The sequence below is a fragment of the Mangifera indica genome, chromosome 6 (assembly GCF_011075055.1).
Source record: "Mangifera indica cultivar Alphonso chromosome 6, CATAS_Mindica_2.1, whole genome shotgun sequence".
Classification (NCBI taxonomy): Eukaryota; Viridiplantae; Streptophyta; class Magnoliopsida; order Sapindales; family Anacardiaceae; genus Mangifera; species Mangifera indica.
Genome location: NC_058142.1, coordinates 5,690,558 through 5,707,318, shown reverse-complemented (window position 1 = coordinate 5,707,318; position 16,761 = coordinate 5,690,558). Strand labels below are relative to the sequence as shown.

At 31.2% G+C, this 16,761-nt stretch overlaps 3 protein-coding genes across 4 annotated transcripts; 2 read left to right on the top strand and 1 right to left on the bottom strand.

The window, feature by feature from the left end:
- The first annotated feature begins 1,372 nt into the window (after nucleotides 1-1,372).
- LOC123217978 (methyl-CpG-binding domain-containing protein 11-like) lies at nucleotides 1,373-6,470 on the top strand. The gene is made up of 2 exons (XM_044639095.1): nucleotides 1,373-1,573; nucleotides 5,328-6,470. The coding sequence occupies exons 1-2, from the start codon at nucleotides 1,511-1,513 to the stop codon at nucleotides 6,198-6,200; spliced, it is 936 nt and encodes a 311-aa protein (XP_044495030.1). The 5' UTR covers nucleotides 1,373-1,510; the 3' UTR covers nucleotides 6,201-6,470.
- Nucleotides 6,471-7,702: 1,232 nt separating this feature from the next.
- LOC123219494 (glucan endo-1,3-beta-glucosidase 14) lies at nucleotides 7,703-9,638 on the top strand. Its single transcript, XM_044641481.1, has 3 exons — nucleotides 7,703-7,831; nucleotides 8,227-9,254; nucleotides 9,348-9,638. The coding sequence occupies exons 1-3, from the start codon at nucleotides 7,735-7,737 to the stop codon at nucleotides 9,423-9,425; spliced, it is 1,203 nt and encodes a 400-aa protein (XP_044497416.1). The 5' UTR covers nucleotides 7,703-7,734; the 3' UTR covers nucleotides 9,426-9,638.
- A 1,706-nt stretch (nucleotides 9,639-11,344) lies between these two features.
- LOC123218407 (protein LURP-one-related 12-like) lies at nucleotides 11,345-12,337 on the bottom strand. Of its 2 annotated transcripts, none has more exons than XM_044639862.1 (2): nucleotides 11,950-12,337; nucleotides 11,345-11,866 (listed from the first exon to the last, which is right to left on the bottom strand). In XM_044639862.1, exons 1-2 carry the CDS (start codon nucleotides 12,172-12,174, stop codon nucleotides 11,429-11,431), a joined length of 663 nt encoding a protein of 220 aa, XP_044495797.1. In that variant the 5' UTR covers nucleotides 12,175-12,337; the 3' UTR covers nucleotides 11,345-11,428. The 2 variants fall into 2 exon arrangements, with proteins under 2 accessions (XP_044495797.1, XP_044495798.1); XM_044639863.1 differs by having other exon boundaries at nucleotides 11,345-11,824.
- Between the last annotated feature and the right edge of the window lie 4,424 nt (nucleotides 12,338-16,761).

Genomic DNA, 16,761 nt, shown 5'->3' with positions numbered 1-16,761 from the left:
AATAAAATATTAATATCTACTGCTTGGGCGTATGTTCTTTGTATTCCTCAAATTCTAACTCATGCTGGCATGAGCGAACCGGAGACGACTCACCGTATTGTCTTCAAAAGACTGTTACGTTCGGACGCCAAACCCACTTTCCATTTCAACTAAAACGTTATCCAATCTTTAGGCGACCAGGCGACAACTGGTTCTGTTTCACCGCGATGTGCATCTCATCAACCCACACACTTAATTGGCGCGTGATCTACTAAAGAGAAGGTATCTGTTTGGCATTCCTGTCCACGATTGTAACAAAATCTCTAATGGATGATGAACAGCATTAGAAAAAAACACCATAAATCGAAGACTTTACCAATTTTGGATTTTTATGGCGTGGAATAGGTAAGCACAGTAAATATTTCATTATTTAAGGATTTTTTTTTTAATATTCTTACAAAAGAAGAGTATAAATATTTAAATATATAATAACGTAAATTAGAATAAATATTTAAATATATAATTAGTTCTATTAAAATAAGATTAATGCGTAATTTTTATAATTTTGATTTGAGTTTCGAAAGTGTATATAGATGAATACCCAAAAAAGAGGGGTTTTGATTCCGAAACTTAAAGATAAGGGTAAAGTATATATTAACTAAGAATCTTCGTTAAAATTATATGATAAGAATTGACAGTTAAAATTGTATACATAAATTAAAAAATAGTTAAAATAAATAATTTTTATAAAAATAGAGTAAAAATCTAAATTAAGAGAAAAAAATCTAATCTACATTTATAATTTTTATAAACAATAAAACTATGTGTATATACTATTGATACATAATTTATATATATCATCATATAATTTAATAATTTTAAATTAAAAATAAAATAATAATATATCATTTATATATTTAAATTAAATATAAAATATATATATAATATTATTCTTTTATAAAATACAAAATTCTAATAAAAATAATAATGAAATCTAATAATACAAAACGTGAGGACTATGTCCGATTATCATAAATTTTCAGTGATTTTATTCTTTTCTTATCGTTCCAGACAGTTGTGGCTGTGGATCACGCGCCATAACTGAGATTGGGGGAGCACAACATATAATTTAGTTATTTTACTGGATCACACGCCAACCATGAGATTTTTAAGTACAACTATCACTACAAAAAAAGAAAGCACACGTGCTAACATCTAAGAGCATTTAACTTCAAAACCCAGCAGGCTGGTCGGCAAATCAGCTATAATAGGGTACGTGTCCAGTTACTATTGGATGGTTTCAAAATCTTATTAAATATTGTGCCTCTAGTTGTAACTTTATCATATCTCTACCCGAGATCGTGAACACTTTGGATGGAATTAGCAACTGAGAAAATTCATTAAAAAATAAATAAAAAAAACAAAACATATCTAAAAATCTCTCAACGGTATCTGTGACACCACTTTTGGGGAGACAAAAAGAGAGAACAGGATTTAGTTTGGTTATTTTATTTTTGGTTTTGCAGGTGAAATGGAGAGCAAAGAGGAAGTTATTTCTGTTGAGCTACCAGCACCTCCTGCTTGGAAGAAAATGGTTTCTTCTTCTTTCTTTAAATCTTATTTTCTTTGTTTTCTGTGTTTGAGTAGCTAGAGTTATGGTTTTTGTTCTTCGAGGTTTGAACTTTATGATTTGTTGGGGAAGCTTGTGAGTGTGGTTTAATTTATGGTAAGCTATGTTTTTCTATATTTATTTGTTGGTTTGAATTGTTGTTTTTGGCGGAATTTTGGTTGTGCTGATTTTTTAGCTAGGGTTGGTTGTAAAGTTTTAATCTTTAATTCTCTTTTGAAGTTAATTTCCATTTTCCTTGTTTTTTTTATTTAATTTTCAGTAAATTTGAAGTATTTGTAGGTAAAATTTTGGGGCTGTTCTGAGTTTTATGTTTAGGGTTTTTCAAAATTTTTGGTGGAACTTTGCTGTTTAGGGTTTTCTGTAAAGGTTTTACCTTTTGTTGTTGGTTGTTGGTGCAGTTAGGGAGTCCTTTCCCTTTGGTTTTTTCTATTTTTTCCACCTAAAATTTTATCCTTTTCCCACTAATTTGGGAAAATTTTCGTTTCCTTATGTTTAATAGTTCTTCACCGGAAAACTGTAGAGAACAAACAATGCACTTGGAATTTTAACTAGTTATTTATATCCAAGTGAAATTAATCCTTATTTTTCAAGTCTTTGATAAAATTTAAATGAACATTTCTTTATTTTCCTGCCAAAAATTAATGATAAATTTATTTGCAGAAAAGCTTTGTTTCTTGTACATACTTAGTGAGTAGAGTTTGGACAGGGCCATTTTACTGGAAGCATTCAACCAAAATTTCTTCCAGAGTTTTATGGAACTGAAATTTGATACATAGGAAACTGAAACAGGGTTTCTTCATATAAACTTACTAGAGTTTTATGAAATATCACCTTTTAGGAAGTATTTGCCAAGTGCATAGCTCTGATTTTGAAACTTATAGTTTCAGTAAAAAAATGGTTACTGCATAGTTGTTTTCTTGGTCATGCTTCTTTTAATTTCAATGATAAATCATATCTCCATAGATACAGAGACTGGCATTTGTTTCCTTAAGTACATACGAGGTTTTTGAGTTTTCTGCTCCAATGCTCTAACTCCATCCTGGTATTGGTTCATAACTACTTTTTTTCAAGTTGATACATGGTTATTCTAGCATTTCCCCCAAGTTGTTAAGTTAGAGTTTTTTCTTGTTTTATAGTCAATCTGGTTTTCTTGGTATAGCTTTTGTCCACTGGGACTATGCCATCCTTGTATGCCCTTTGTTAAATAACTTTTAGTATTAAGAAAAATGAATAGTCCATAGGGCTACTTTGGCGGGAGATAAATTTTTTGGGTTATTTTGCATTTTATTTGACTGTTTTATAGATCATCTTGACCTTGCATAGCAAGTTGGATTTGTTGATGGTGTATACTTACAAATATCTTAAACTATTGTAGCTGTTCTGGAGTATGAAGGGTTCAATGTCTGTGATATTATTGATAAATTGTCCTTTTTGGGGTTAAAGTCTTTATGATTGCAGAGAACAGGGGTTTTATTATAGTTTGTTATTATATTTATCTCTGTCAGGATCCTGCTTTAGTGAGATCTTTAGTTAATATGCTCAGATTTATAATGGTGACAAGTTACACCATGTGTTATGCAATTATGAAGATTTCCTCTGCATTTGCTCAGTGTGTTATGCATTTGACTTTTCCGTCTGTTTTTCTTCATTGAATATATTGCTTTCCATTTCTGTATTTTGATGGAATAATTATTCTTATTAGTAATATATGTATAGATGGATCATTGATATGCTTCTTCCTGGTTTGATGATAATTCTGTGCAAGTAGTGCAAGAGATGACAATGATTATTATAGGAAATCTCAATATGAAGAATGGGGCTGCTTCTATTATAATTCAAAGAAGTACAGAAATTTGTTGTCACCTTCATGATTTGGTATATAATTTTTATCTAAAAATTTACTTTTGATATGTGTAGCCTAAGTTAGCGGATTACTTCTTCTAAATGTGACCTAAACTTGTTTTTTATAACAAAGCTAGAAATGAAATACAAGAATATTTTATCTATTTATTTCTCTAATTGCATCATGGAAAGCACACCCAGGAAGATAGGGGAAATGCTGGAAATCAAATTCTCTCAAGCATGTCCTTTTCCTTTGAATATCAACCGTGGCTTTTATATGCTTTTTGTTTGTCTTTTCTCCATCTCTTCCTGCTTGAGGTCTAAATCATTTAAACATCTTTTAATAGAAACAAGCGTAGTTGTCTAGGGCTTGATGCCAAACTATATTGCATATAGATGCAAGATATCATAAGGCTGTAGTGACATTCATCTTAAAGTAAAACAAATAAGCTTTGAGGAAACAGAAAGTTTTCCCCCTACCAATTCTTTTTTCCTTATGTGGTTTTGCGAGGATAGTGTTGTTTTAGTTTCATTAAATTCTTCATATATATTTTTTTAAATTTCTTTTATGGGACACTAATAAAATCTTTTGACCATTTATTACTTTTTAAAATTTTTTCGTTGTCAAGGTGACATGCTAAATCTTCTCTTAAATAAAAAAAATTGTTTTCTTTTTTCATGTTGCTGCTTTTTGTGGTACTTATATTATTTGACATCAATAAACTTTGTGCAGTGCACAAAAAAATAATGATATTCAAGACTAATTTGTATCCATGAGGAGCTTGTACCTCGTTTCATGGTTGTTTGAATTTTAAATCATTTAGTTATGTAACATAATAGCTTAAATGGTTGTATATTTCTTTGTTTAAAAGCCTTTAGTGAATATTAATATAATGACATGCCATCTCAACTCTACATGTTATTACATCTGAAGTGGATATGAGTTTTACTTGTCATCAGTGTTTCTTTTTTTTTTTGCTTCGATTGGCTCAATTCTGCCACTTAGTAAAGTTATTTTCCTCTTGTTTGACTGGTTAATTAAGCAGCTACATGTGCTGAGTGAGCACCCTATTACTGACTGATGAGGTGATATGATCAATAATGTTTTCTCCTGATGGGACTCTAGTTGGTTTTATTTAACAACCAAAAGAAAATTATGATTAAAAAAATGTAATAGTAATACAAGTGGTGGATGACTGAGCATATCCTGAGTTTGGAAAGTCTATGTTATTTAGGTGTGGATAAGGTATTATATATTTTTTAGTGGTTTTTGACTATGAAGTTAAGGGTGATTTGTTCTGGATTATCATTACATGCCAATTAACGGGAGACATGGCATGGTCTATAGAAGCTTAAAGGGAGCCCATTATACAACATTCATAGATATTGTTTTCCTAACTTAAAAGGATAGGTATGATAAATTTTACTGTCAAAATCAATGGGCATGTTTGTGCTAGAATGTCTGGAGAGATATAACTTATATGTTTCCAGTGTGCTCTGATATATGTGGCTTCTTTTAAGATAAAATTTCTTGCCACTGTTTAAGTTTGTTCACGGAGGAGATGCAGTACTTGGTGCACATTGTTAGCTGGTGTGGTGTTGATGAATAATTGGTGCACACTAGGCTAGAGGAGAAGGACTAAATGCCTTTCTAGAGAATATTTGTTGTCATTTAGTGTCAGTTAATCACTTCTAGATTCAATATTTACAAAAGTGGATAGATATAGGCACTGTTTGTACAGGTTTGATGATCTTTGCATTATTTCTTTTGTGCTTTTTGCTGTCTCAGTGTGAAAAGGCCTGAGTGCAATGTGATTATCGTGTGTGGTTATGGCTGTGTAACTCACAAAGATACTCTTTGCTCTGATTCTTGCAGTACTTGCCGAAGAAAGGGGGTACCCCGAGGAAAAGTGAGATCATGTTTATTGCTCCTACTGGGGAGGAGATTATTAACAGAAAACAACTGGAGCAGTACCTAAAATCTCATCCTGGTAGTCCTAAAATCTCAGAGTTTGATTGGGGCACTGGTGAGACCCCAAGGAGATCCGCAAGGATAAGTGAGAAGGCCAAGGCAACTCCAACTCCAGAAAAGGAGCCTCCAAAGAAGCGAGGCCGAAAATCATTGTCGGGGTCAAAGAAGGATAACAAAGAAGCTGAAGCTACTCCAGAGAAAACTGAGGGGGAGAAAGATGTTGAAATGCAGGATGCAGAAGTTACTGAGAAAGATGAGAAAACACAAGAATTGGACAAGACTGTAAACAAAGATGTCAATTTGGAGAAAACTGGTGCAGAGAATGAAAAACCTGTCGAGGAATCCAAGGAGAACAAAGAAAAAGGAGTTCCTGATGCTAAAATAATTGAAAGTGCAATAGAAGTGCAGAAGCCAGAAACTGAAGAGACAGCTACTGAAGTAACTTCAAATGAAAAAGAGAAGGTTGAAGACTCTCTGGAAAATGATCCTCGGAGTGAGAAAGGGACTGGTGCTAGTGATGACAACAAAGTGGACAACCCTGATGCTATGACCACGGATGCAAATGGGGGAGTGAAGAAAGAGCAAGCCAACAGATCAGCACCTGCAACCCATGTTGAGAACAAAGATAAGCAAGACGAGCCAAAGAATGAAGAGAATTCTACTGTGCAGGTTGATGAGAAAGGCAAAGAAATCGATGCAGAGGTTATTGAAATTGGGAAAGTTGAGCAAATGGGGCGAACTGAAGCCCCACAACAGCCAGCTCCAGTGAGCTGTTAACTTTGCTGTACTATTTATCCATGAACTTTAGCCCATATAATACTCCTATATCTTGTCATTTTTCCTGTAACTTTTTGAGACGTATTGGATGACTGTAACATTCAACTTGTTGATGGTGTTTGTAGATTTAATTGTGCAGGAAGAAATCAATCTGTATCCTTAGATCAGGAGGTAGATGATGCAGCCACCTAATGTTGTATTGTGCAGGAACCTAGTTTCTAGACTTGTAAACTCTATTTATCCTATGGTTAGTAACTGAATTTAAATGCTTGCATAGCCTTCTTATTTTCCTTGGTTGCTGGGTGCTTCTACGGATGAATTTGTAGTCATTGCTGGAAATGATTCATCACAGCTCTATTTTCTTAAATGGTAAAAGTTTTACAAGCTCATTATTTGTCTTCATCATCAGAAGAACCGTTTCTCTCATATTAAGGGGCAGCTTTCAGTTCTCACTATGCATAATATTATGATACCCCTTCAAATCTATGTGGGTATTGATAATCCAAAAGTTTTTAACGAATAATGATGTTTCAGTCATTACAAACACTAAGGGGATGTTTGGTTTGGTTAATGTTTTATTATCAAAATAGAAAGATTCTCTTAAAGATAGATTACTTAGAAAATTACTGGGTATAAATGATTACTATGTTTGATAAAATTTGGTAAATATAAATAATTATTATGTTTGGTTAAAGGTAATAAAAGATTACTAGTAAGTTATTTTATTTAAATACCCTTAAATATAATTATTTTTAAATATTTTTTTTATTATTTGTCATATTAATTAAAAATAAATTTATTTTTATCTCAAAAAATTAATAAATTATAATATAATTATAATAAAATCAAGATTATCTTGGTAATATTTAAATACCTAAAATAAATGTGGTAATCAGATTACCACCTATATTACATGTCACGTCAACATTGGTAATAGAAGATTACTGTAATATTTTATTACTGACAAATCAAACAAAAAAATAAAAGATAGATTACCAAAATAATCTTCAATAACTTGAACCAAACGCCCCCTAAATTGTAATATAAAATATTGTAATTGAAATACTATTATTTTGTTTATAAAATAAACTATTCTTTAGGTGAAAAGCAACTGAATGTCCCATGTAGGTTCAAAGTCGAAATTACCGTGCCAAAATCCTCCTCCACAAGCATTAAACCGGTGGGTTGGCTCAGCCAAAAGGAAGAAGCTTCAAACTCCTATGTACCAAGAAAAGTATATCAATTAAATGAAAAAGTTTGAACTTTAGAAAGAAATCCAAAAATGAGAGAAAACGGCTTCAAGATTTGAAAGCGAAAAAGGTATACTTTGTGAGTAAAGGTAAGAATCTGTGCTAATATCATCTCTGTATGATCAAGGTTAAGAATCTTTGACATCATCTTTGTTCCAAGGCTAAGAATCTTTATTGTATTTCCTGGGGTCTATGGCATGCCTGAAGAACAAGTATCATCTTTTTTCAGCTTTTTTTGAGCTACAAAAGCTTGGCTTTCACAATCCAACATACCTTTTCATCAAATGGAATGCACTTTCTCTCATCAATTCACCTCCTCTCAAATGTCTTTCTCTTCTTTCTTCCTATGGCTCCTCATCTTCTCTGTCATCTCATCTTGTGGTATGTGCCCTGTTCTAAATTCTCATTCTTGTTAATTGTGCAACATGCAAATCTCTATTTAGCTGGTCAACTCATCATCATGTAGAAGGAAATTTGTTACATTCAATGTTTTAATTAATTAGAATAAAATTTTGATACCCTTTGGATGAATTAGCAACAAGTTCTTCATATATTGAGTAGAGAAAGATCGCAAGAGAAATTTTTTTATTTTATTAGTTTTAATTTTTGGTGGGCTGTTCTGTTATTTATCCTTGGAAACCATTTTATCACTGATTTTATTAAACTATGCTCTTTAGGGGCATCTTTTCCTCAAATGAATTAGTTGTAATGAAATTTGCTTTGGCCTATATCATTATGAATTTGTATTAAAATAATTCTGCTGTTTGTTTTGACAGTTAATGCCTTCACCGGAACTTATGGAGTAAACTATGGCAGGATAGCAGACAATATACCACCACCCGAAAGCGTGGTGACACTTCTAAAAGCTGCTAAGATTAAAAACATTCGAATCTATGATGCAGATCATAGTGTCCTTAAGGCCTTCAAAGGCTCTGGAATAGAGATCATAGTGGGACTTGGAAATGAATATTTGAAAGAGATAAGTATAGGTGAGGATCGCGCCATGAATTGGATAAAAGAAAATGTGCAGCCATTCCTTCCTGGAACTCGAATTCGTGGAATCGCTGTGGGAAATGAAATTCTGGGGGCCACTGAAATGGAACTGTGGGAGGTTCTACTGCCTGCGGTGAAGAATGTTTACAGTGCCCTTTACAGGCTGGGATTGCATAAAACAGTTGAAGTCTCAAGCCCACATTCAGAGGCTGTGTTTGCTAATTCTTACCCCCCATCTGCCTGCGTTTTCAAGGAAGATGTGTTGCAATTTATGAAGCCCCTTTTACAGTTTTTTTCCCAGATTGGTTCTCCATTTTACATCAATGCATATCCATTTCTAGCCTACAAGAACGATCCTGAGCATATTGATATTAAATATGCTCTTTTCCAGTCAAATGCTGGTATTCATGATGCAAAGTCTAATCTACATTATGATAACATGTTCGATGCTCAGGTTGATGCGGCTTATTTTGCGTTGGAAAAGGCCGGATTCGAGAAAATGGAAGTAATAGTTTCTGAAACTGGTTGGGCATCCCATGGGGATGCAAATGAGGCAGGTGCTACTGCAAAAAACGCAAGGACTTACAACAAAAATCTGAGGAAAAAGCTATCCAAAAAGAAGGGAACCCCCTATAAACCAAAGATTCCTGTGAGGGTTTACGTCTTTGCATTGTTTAATGAAAATCTGAAGCCAGGGCCAACATCAGAGAGGAACTTTGGATTGTTTAAAGCTGATGGGAGCATTGCATATGATATTGGGTTCACCGGACTTTTTCCTGCTTCAGCAGCCTCATCCCTCGTGCCTTTCCGGGTATGATCATCCCATTACTCGCATTTTTGTTTCATGATTATAATTTGCTTTTAACAATAGGCCTCCTAATTGATCTACAAGCCAAATATGCAGGGTATGGGAACTCTAGAATGCCTCGGATCATCGATTTTCACTTGTATGGCAACGCTCATCCTGATGTTACGGTTATGATTTAGTAAAAAGGGTTGTGTCCCAGTTCCATTAATTTGATTATGAATCAGTTAAGGGGAAGACTGAAATGTATAGTTGTATCAGACCAGTATACGGCTAACTTAAATCTTTTATTCTTGCTGATGGATTATTTTTTTCTAGTCATCTTCAGCAATGTAAGCACCATATTCTTGTAAAGCAAAAATAATAAGAAAATCACCCTTCAATTGAATCATTTGATTTGATCAGCAGGTTCTGAATTCAGCTGACTTGAAAATTGGATCCATCCGTGTTGAAATTTTAACGAAGAAATGTATCTTATTTTAACATTCTCAATATTCACATAACTTCATTAATTCAAGAATGTTTTTATTAGAATCCACATTCTAAACCCAACTAAAATCTTTGTTGTAATTTATTTAATAAAATTATACGTATCTATTTTTAATATACAGATTGACGACCGTTTATTTATTTTTATGGGTTCATGGCATTTTTATAGATGATATTTTAAAGTACATCGTAAAAATGACGTTTCCACCGTACGTTTAATGCACTACATCGGTGTGTTATTATATTTGGTGTGTTATACATACATTATGATCATTGAAATCATCACGATTGCTTATTAGGTACAGTTCAAGTGCCTTACTAAATAGATGACACGTGCCACCAACTTGCCATGATCAATTGAGATCGTTTTTCACTTAATCAAATATCGTCTATAAAAATGCCACGAACCCATAATTTAGCTTCTTCTTTAGTCTAAAACATCCATGTCTTTTGAGTTCTCAAGCCGTCTTCCAAACCCTAAAGCATTCACAAAGTCTTCGTATTTCCAAAGCAAGCCTTATTGCTAATTCAATTATGATAGTAGTAATTTAATTTAATATATACAAAGTTAGGATATACTAAATTTTATTTATATATAGATAAGAATACATCATCAGATTATTTGCTTCAGAAAAATCTTATTAACAATTTGTGGTTCACATGTCATAGAGGCAGGCATAGCCAGCCACAGATGTCAAATCATATCAAATTTGCGGTTTATAAACAAAAGATAAGGTATCGTTCTTCCTCTGCTCGCCTAACGTTTGAAGGCAAAACATTGACATTAGCAAATTTGGAAGATACCGTAGGTTACAGTATACATACGTCTACAAAGGGAAATTATTTATCTGCATGGCCTACTTCATTCGTATATATAATTTTCTATTTTTGGATTTAATTGATGTTTTTGTTTTTTAATGGTATGGAATATACTGTAATTTGGAATGTAGTTGTGGCTGCCCATCCCCCAACCTGCCAACAAATTAAGTATTAAGCTGATGAAATCCATTTATGACCAGAGTAAAAAATTAGTAGACTTAATAAAATAGTATAATTTTAAAAAAAAGTTTAAATGCTTTAAGTTATTCGGTACAATAATTATTAATATTTTTAAAATTAAATTAATTATGAAATTGAATGTCTTAATAACTCATGATTTGATTAACCAATTTAATTTATTATCAAATTATGATTAATTTATTAAATAAAATCAAATATTTAACACGTATTTTAAATATAAATTATATGAAATTTATTAAAAGTAAATTTATACTATTACCACTAACAATAAAGTATATTTACTTTTTTAAACCATGAATTTAATTCATTAAAACAAAAAACACTCAGAAAAATAATGAAAATTAAAATTAGGGTTAAAATAATAAGATTGGGTTAAATCTGATTTGGTTGGATTCACCCAATTTATCGGTTTTAATTATATTTAATCGAATCTTATATTACAGTAATTTTTTGTAAATACCGGGATAAACTATAGGTGGATTCTTAATTGAACTGGTTGAACCAGGAAATCTGATCGAATTTTAAAAACATTTATAGTTGCAATGATCACTTAGGTCATTTGAAAACGTTATTAAATTGTAAATAACTGATCAGAAAAGGTTTGTTAACTCATAAAATGTCTCATTCGTATTACAATAAGAAAAAGTTTCCCAACTAAAAACTTTAAAAAATTATTCCTCTGTCGGAGGGTCCATCAAAACCCCATTGTCCTCCACATCATCGTCACCGTTAATCTGATCAAGCACGAGCACCAATCCCATGGCGAAGGCCCCATCAAATCCAGGCTTTAGCCGCAATGAGAACACATCTTTACCAAGCATTACTTGCGTTGACGCATCAACTTTGCGTCGAATCTCAGCCACTGATTCCTTCATCGCATTGAAGATCGTGCAGCAGCGCTGAGCGAAGTTTCCTTCGATCTGGTACTCCTCACCTGGATTCTCGTAAATCTCTACCGTCACGCTGGACCGTCCGATTATCGACGATCTACGCACGCTAAAAATCGGTTTCTGACCCTCCATTCTCTCCCCTACAAACCCCTCCCACCGTTGATGTAAACTTGGCCTCTGTTCATCGAAATCAAACACCATATCGATTAACGAAACTCGCTGTGTCGACTCAATCAACCCAAATCTGGTAAGGCTGAGTCAATTCACCAATTCAAAAACATTTAATAGTATCAAATCAATACCTTTCTGCGGACAGTGAGGAGGCACTTGCCGTGGGCGTCCATGAGAACGATTTCATCTCTGTCACGAGTGTCGGGACCGTACGAGTCAACTCGGAAGACTAACTCACCCTTGCAGTCGTAAACAGTGAAGCCGTCGTTGGCGAAGAACAGCGACGTCTTCAACACAGTGAGATGGGTCTCTTGTGCATAGATAAAGCCATCGTCCACCACCACACCCCCCTTCATTTTTCTCAGTTTTACCTCACTTGTCGATTTAAATCTCGTAAACAAGATTGTTTGAGTGTACGTTAGAGAGAAAAGTGAACGTTAAAGTTGAAGAAATGTGAAATTTAATGCGCAGCTGACGTTGAAGGACAGGGTTGTGGTGATTTATAGACGTGATGAGGCGGACTGTACGAATAATATGTTTAGGTATTTTCTGATTTTATATATAAATAATTAATTTTAATATAATTAAATTATTAAAAATCAAAAATAAAATAATACCTCACCATATTATATATTATTATTTATATATAAAATTATATATATAATTTTCTTAAATTTTATTTTTTTAATATTTTAAATTAAATTTAGGATTCATTTAGGCTACTCAAAGTTCCCATAGGAGGATATATTTTTACCTATTAAATTTATAAAAAACTAATTTTTCACATGTTTATAAAAAAATTATATATACAATTTTATATATAAATAAATATGTGTCATTATATAATTGAATATTATTTTATTTTTAGTTTTTAACTATCTAATTATATAATAATATATTATAATTTATATATAAAATTATATACATAATATTACTTTTAATTTTAATAATAAAAAACTTTATATCAATAATAAAAGTGTATTGTAAGATGTCAATTAACTTATTAAGAGTAAATGGTTATTTTCTTCATCTTATTTATAAAATTACATATCCACCCTAGTGTGTGCGCATGACACACACATTTGCCACTCTTATTTATTATGTGTTTTAGGGTATAATTGTCAATTTTAAAACTTTTAAAGGACATGAAAATTTTTAAAATTTCAAAAACACCTCTATTGTTTTTAAATGTCGAAAAACTCTTAGATTTCATTAACAGCCCAAATTTTTTTACTTTCAAAAGGTCCCTTAAAATTTCAATAACATCCCTAATTTTTTTTTAAATTACAAGTTATCCCTAATAGTTATTTATAAATTACTGGCATCTATAACTATATTTGTATTAATAATTTTTTATTATTTTTAATTAAAATTAATATAAATTAGGATATAAAATTATTTAATAAAATTTTGAAAATAAAGTATTATTTAGTTTGAGAGTTTTTTTTTTTGTCTTTTCAATAATTTTATAAAAAAATTAACTAAATTAAAAAATTTTACAAGGTAAGGGAGAAATTGACTTTTTTGAAATTAACGAATGTTTGACAATACAACTATTAACATAATGATAATTTCTTATATTAGATAAAAATGTAAAAATTCAGAAAAATATAAAGGATCGACTTGAGAAAAGGCTATCAAATTTATTATTTATAACAATACAAGATGAGAGAAATATGTCATTTATTGCAAACAAGGGGATCACCCGTCAAACCATTGAATATTTGTTGTAAGATGCACTATTTAGTGAAACTCAACGTGCTAGATGTTGGAAAAAGCTCAATGGAGAATTGGATGAGAAATTTTAAATGAAATAACTAGAAGACATTGTTGTAAAGGGTCAAGAGCATAAAGTTTGTAAGCTCGAATGATCTATTTATGACCCAAAAGCAATCATTCAGACAATAATATATAAGATTTTATCAAATCAGTATCTCTTTCAAGTTTACGATGATTGATAATAACTATTGTGTGTATGTCAAACAATCTAATAGTAATTTCACCATATTCTCATTACATGTTAATGACATTTTGTTGACTAAAAAGGATTTAAAAAAAAAAAAAACAATCCTTTAGTATTGATCATGAGTTATTTATGATGTTACATTTCCACAATTATTATGAATATTTTCCAACATTATTAACAAAATGAAAATAATTGATTATTGGTTTTAGTTAACAAATTTGTGAGAGAAGCCAGAACATAAATGATAAATGCAAAGGGGGATAGCTTTGTTTTCCTTCCTTGTTACCTCGCTGGTTACATGTTCTGCGTTTGGACCTCAACAACCGGTGTTCAAGGGGGCATGACACGATTAAAAAGAGGAAGAAGCAACTGAAGAATCAGGATAAATAAAATAGAGGTAATCTATAATACCTCCTTTTTCTTCTTTTGCAATTATAATATTTTAATTGCCAAGTTGTCACCACCCACAAATTTAATCCGTTTATAAGGTATATATATTTACAAATAATGTGATAATCAAACAAATATTGTGTTAAAACACATATGCCAATGAAGCCCTGGAATATTGAAGATGATGAAGGACTTAAGTTGTCTTCTTTCATTTCATGATAAAATTAAATTATCTCACATTAGTCAGTTATTTATGAGAAAATTGATTTTAGTCAGTTACTTATGAGAAAATGGATGATAAGCAAATCGCAGCAGGTGAAAATGAAAATTAAGAAATTTTGTTGGAAGAATTATCAATTACTTCATTTTTAAAGTCTTACTTTTTTTTTTTTTTATAACTGTAATTGTCCGTATTTATTAGATAAATAAATCTGAAACACAATAATCAGATCTATAATTATTATACCACGTAAGTTAAGATTTTATAAGTACGACAAAGGCTTATACTCAAACTTTTATTTTCAAAATTTTAATACTCTACCAATTTTATTAATTTTCGAGTCTAAAAGTCTTATTCTTATATAACACATAAAAGTCTCATAAAAAGTTTCCCTTTTACAAATGTTTTTTTATAAATTTTATCTATCATAAATGAGAAGAGAATACGAACTTATCTATCGATTTTTTTACTATTAACTATTTTAATGCAATTAAGAAAAAAAGACATTACTAATTAGCTTAAGATGTCAATTAATTTGAACAAACTAGTTTGCTATATAAACAGTCCATTTTGTGATTTTTTTTTTTGGGCCAAATGTATTTCCCACATAAGGTTTGGTGTAAACCCAACTTTTCACTAGTTAATTATCAAAAATTTAAATATCTATCTGTCTATTAAATTTAAATGTTATTGTCATAGGTAAAATTTTTCTTTATCAAAATATTAAAAAAACAAAGAAATTAATTACATTTCCCCCTAAGTTAAAAAATTTAATAAATTTCTCCTTACTCAAAAATTGAAAAATCAATATTTTCTTCTAGGATTTTTTCACCCACCATTGTGAGCAGTTGGAGATGGGGACGATGGCATTCTTTCTCTCTCAATCTCGTTCTATTTCCATGTAACATCGACTGATAAAACTAGCAAATTAAGACATAATTAGTATTCGTCAAAGATGAAAACATTTATTTTTTTAGTTAAAATTTTAAATTTAGGAGGAAAATGTGACAAATTTTTAGTTTTTTAAAATATTTTGATAAATAACAATTTTATTTATAATAATAATAATAAATTTAATAGATGAATAAATATTTAAATTTTTAATAATTAATCGGTGAGAAGTAGGTTTTGCAAAGTAAATAGTCATTTGGCTCTTTTTACTTCTAATTAAAAGTTGTTATGGCGCTTGCTGTCTTCCCTTGTTTCCTCGGTGGTTTCAGGCCTTTTGGCTTTGATAACCCGGGTTCGAGGGATATGACACCCTCAAATGAGGAGAAGGAAGAAGAATGAAGAAGAAAATGAATAAATAAATAAATTAGAGGTATTCTAAAATACCTCCTCTTTTTAAGTAATTATAACCTTTTGTGTTTTAGCATTGATATTACATCCAATTTTTCCCATTTATATATTATGGTGTTCCTTCATTTTTTCCTTTTTATTAAGGAAAAATAATTATTATAATAATAATTAATTTAAGAAATATGTTTTTGGCTTTGAAAATGTATTATTATATCTATCATAAATGAAGTAAGACTATGAAATAATTTCTCAACTTTCTTAAAATCAAAACTTTAAATTTAATTTTAAAAAAAGCATTTTTTTATTTCAAGATGTCTCTCTTTGGATAAGTGTAGAACATTCTTTGCCTCTTTCACAATTTATTTTCCAAAATCTCCATATTTCTTTTTCCTTTCTTATTAATAGAGATGGCAATTTGGACCCGATTTTAGGGGCCCCGACCCTCCCCGACCCTAACGGGGAGGGGATTCCCCGATAAAAAAGGGGAAAGGGGCGGGGATGGGGATGAAAAAAATCCCCGTAGTCGGGGACGGGGATACATACTTCCCCGCCCCGCCCCTCCCCTCCCTTCCCCGCCCCGGCCCGGCCCATCCCCTCCCCACCCCACCCCTTCCCACCTCTTAAATCTAATATATTAATATAATAACTTCTAAACTATTAAGTTCTAGAAATTTTTACATTATGATTTATTAAAATTATAACTTTAATTTTACTAATTTTTTAATTATCAATTATCAACTTTTACTAATTTCTGAACTATTAATCTAATATATTAAAAAGACCCCAGAATCTCATTATCATAAAATGCAAATACACCAAATTAATTTTATTTCAACTTCAAAACTTAGTTAGTCAATCCACCAGGTTTTACACAAAAAAAAAAAAAATTATAAACTTGATAAAATCAATTGAAGTGAATGAAAAGTGTTAAATTTAATGTTATTATAAAATTACCCTAAATCATATACATGAAGAGCTACTAATGAAGAGATTGATTATTGCATATTGTTAGATTTTATGAAAACTTTGTATTTGAACTAAAATAATAATGAATATTTTATAGCTCTT

Excerpts from the sequence above, each read along its gene's own strand:
- LOC123217978 (XM_044639095.1), top strand. The coding sequence starts at position 1,511 with ATGGAGAGCAAAGAGGAAGTTATTTCTGTTGAGCTACCAGCACCTCCT. Across the intron at positions 1,574-5,327 it reads CTCCTGCTTGGAAGAAAATG|TACTTGCCGAAGAAAGGGGG; the intron begins GTTTCTTCTTCT and ends TGATTCTTGCAG.
- LOC123219494 (XM_044641481.1), top strand. The coding sequence starts at position 7,735 with ATGGAATGCACTTTCTCTCATCAATTCACCTCCTCTCAAATGTCTTTC. Across the intron at positions 7,832-8,226 it reads CTCTGTCATCTCATCTTGTG|TTAATGCCTTCACCGGAACT; the intron begins GTATGTGCCCTG and ends TTGTTTTGACAG. Across the intron at positions 9,255-9,347 it reads CATCCCTCGTGCCTTTCCGG|GGTATGGGAACTCTAGAATG; the intron begins GTATGATCATCC and ends CCAAATATGCAG.
- LOC123218407 (XM_044639862.1), bottom strand. The coding sequence starts at position 12,174 with ATGAAGGGGGGTGTGGTGGTGGACGATGGCTTTATCTATGCACAAGAG. Across the intron at positions 11,867-11,949 it reads TCCTCACTGTCCGCAGAAAG|CGAGTTTCGTTAATCGATAT; the intron begins GTATTGATTTGA and ends GAGTCGACACAG.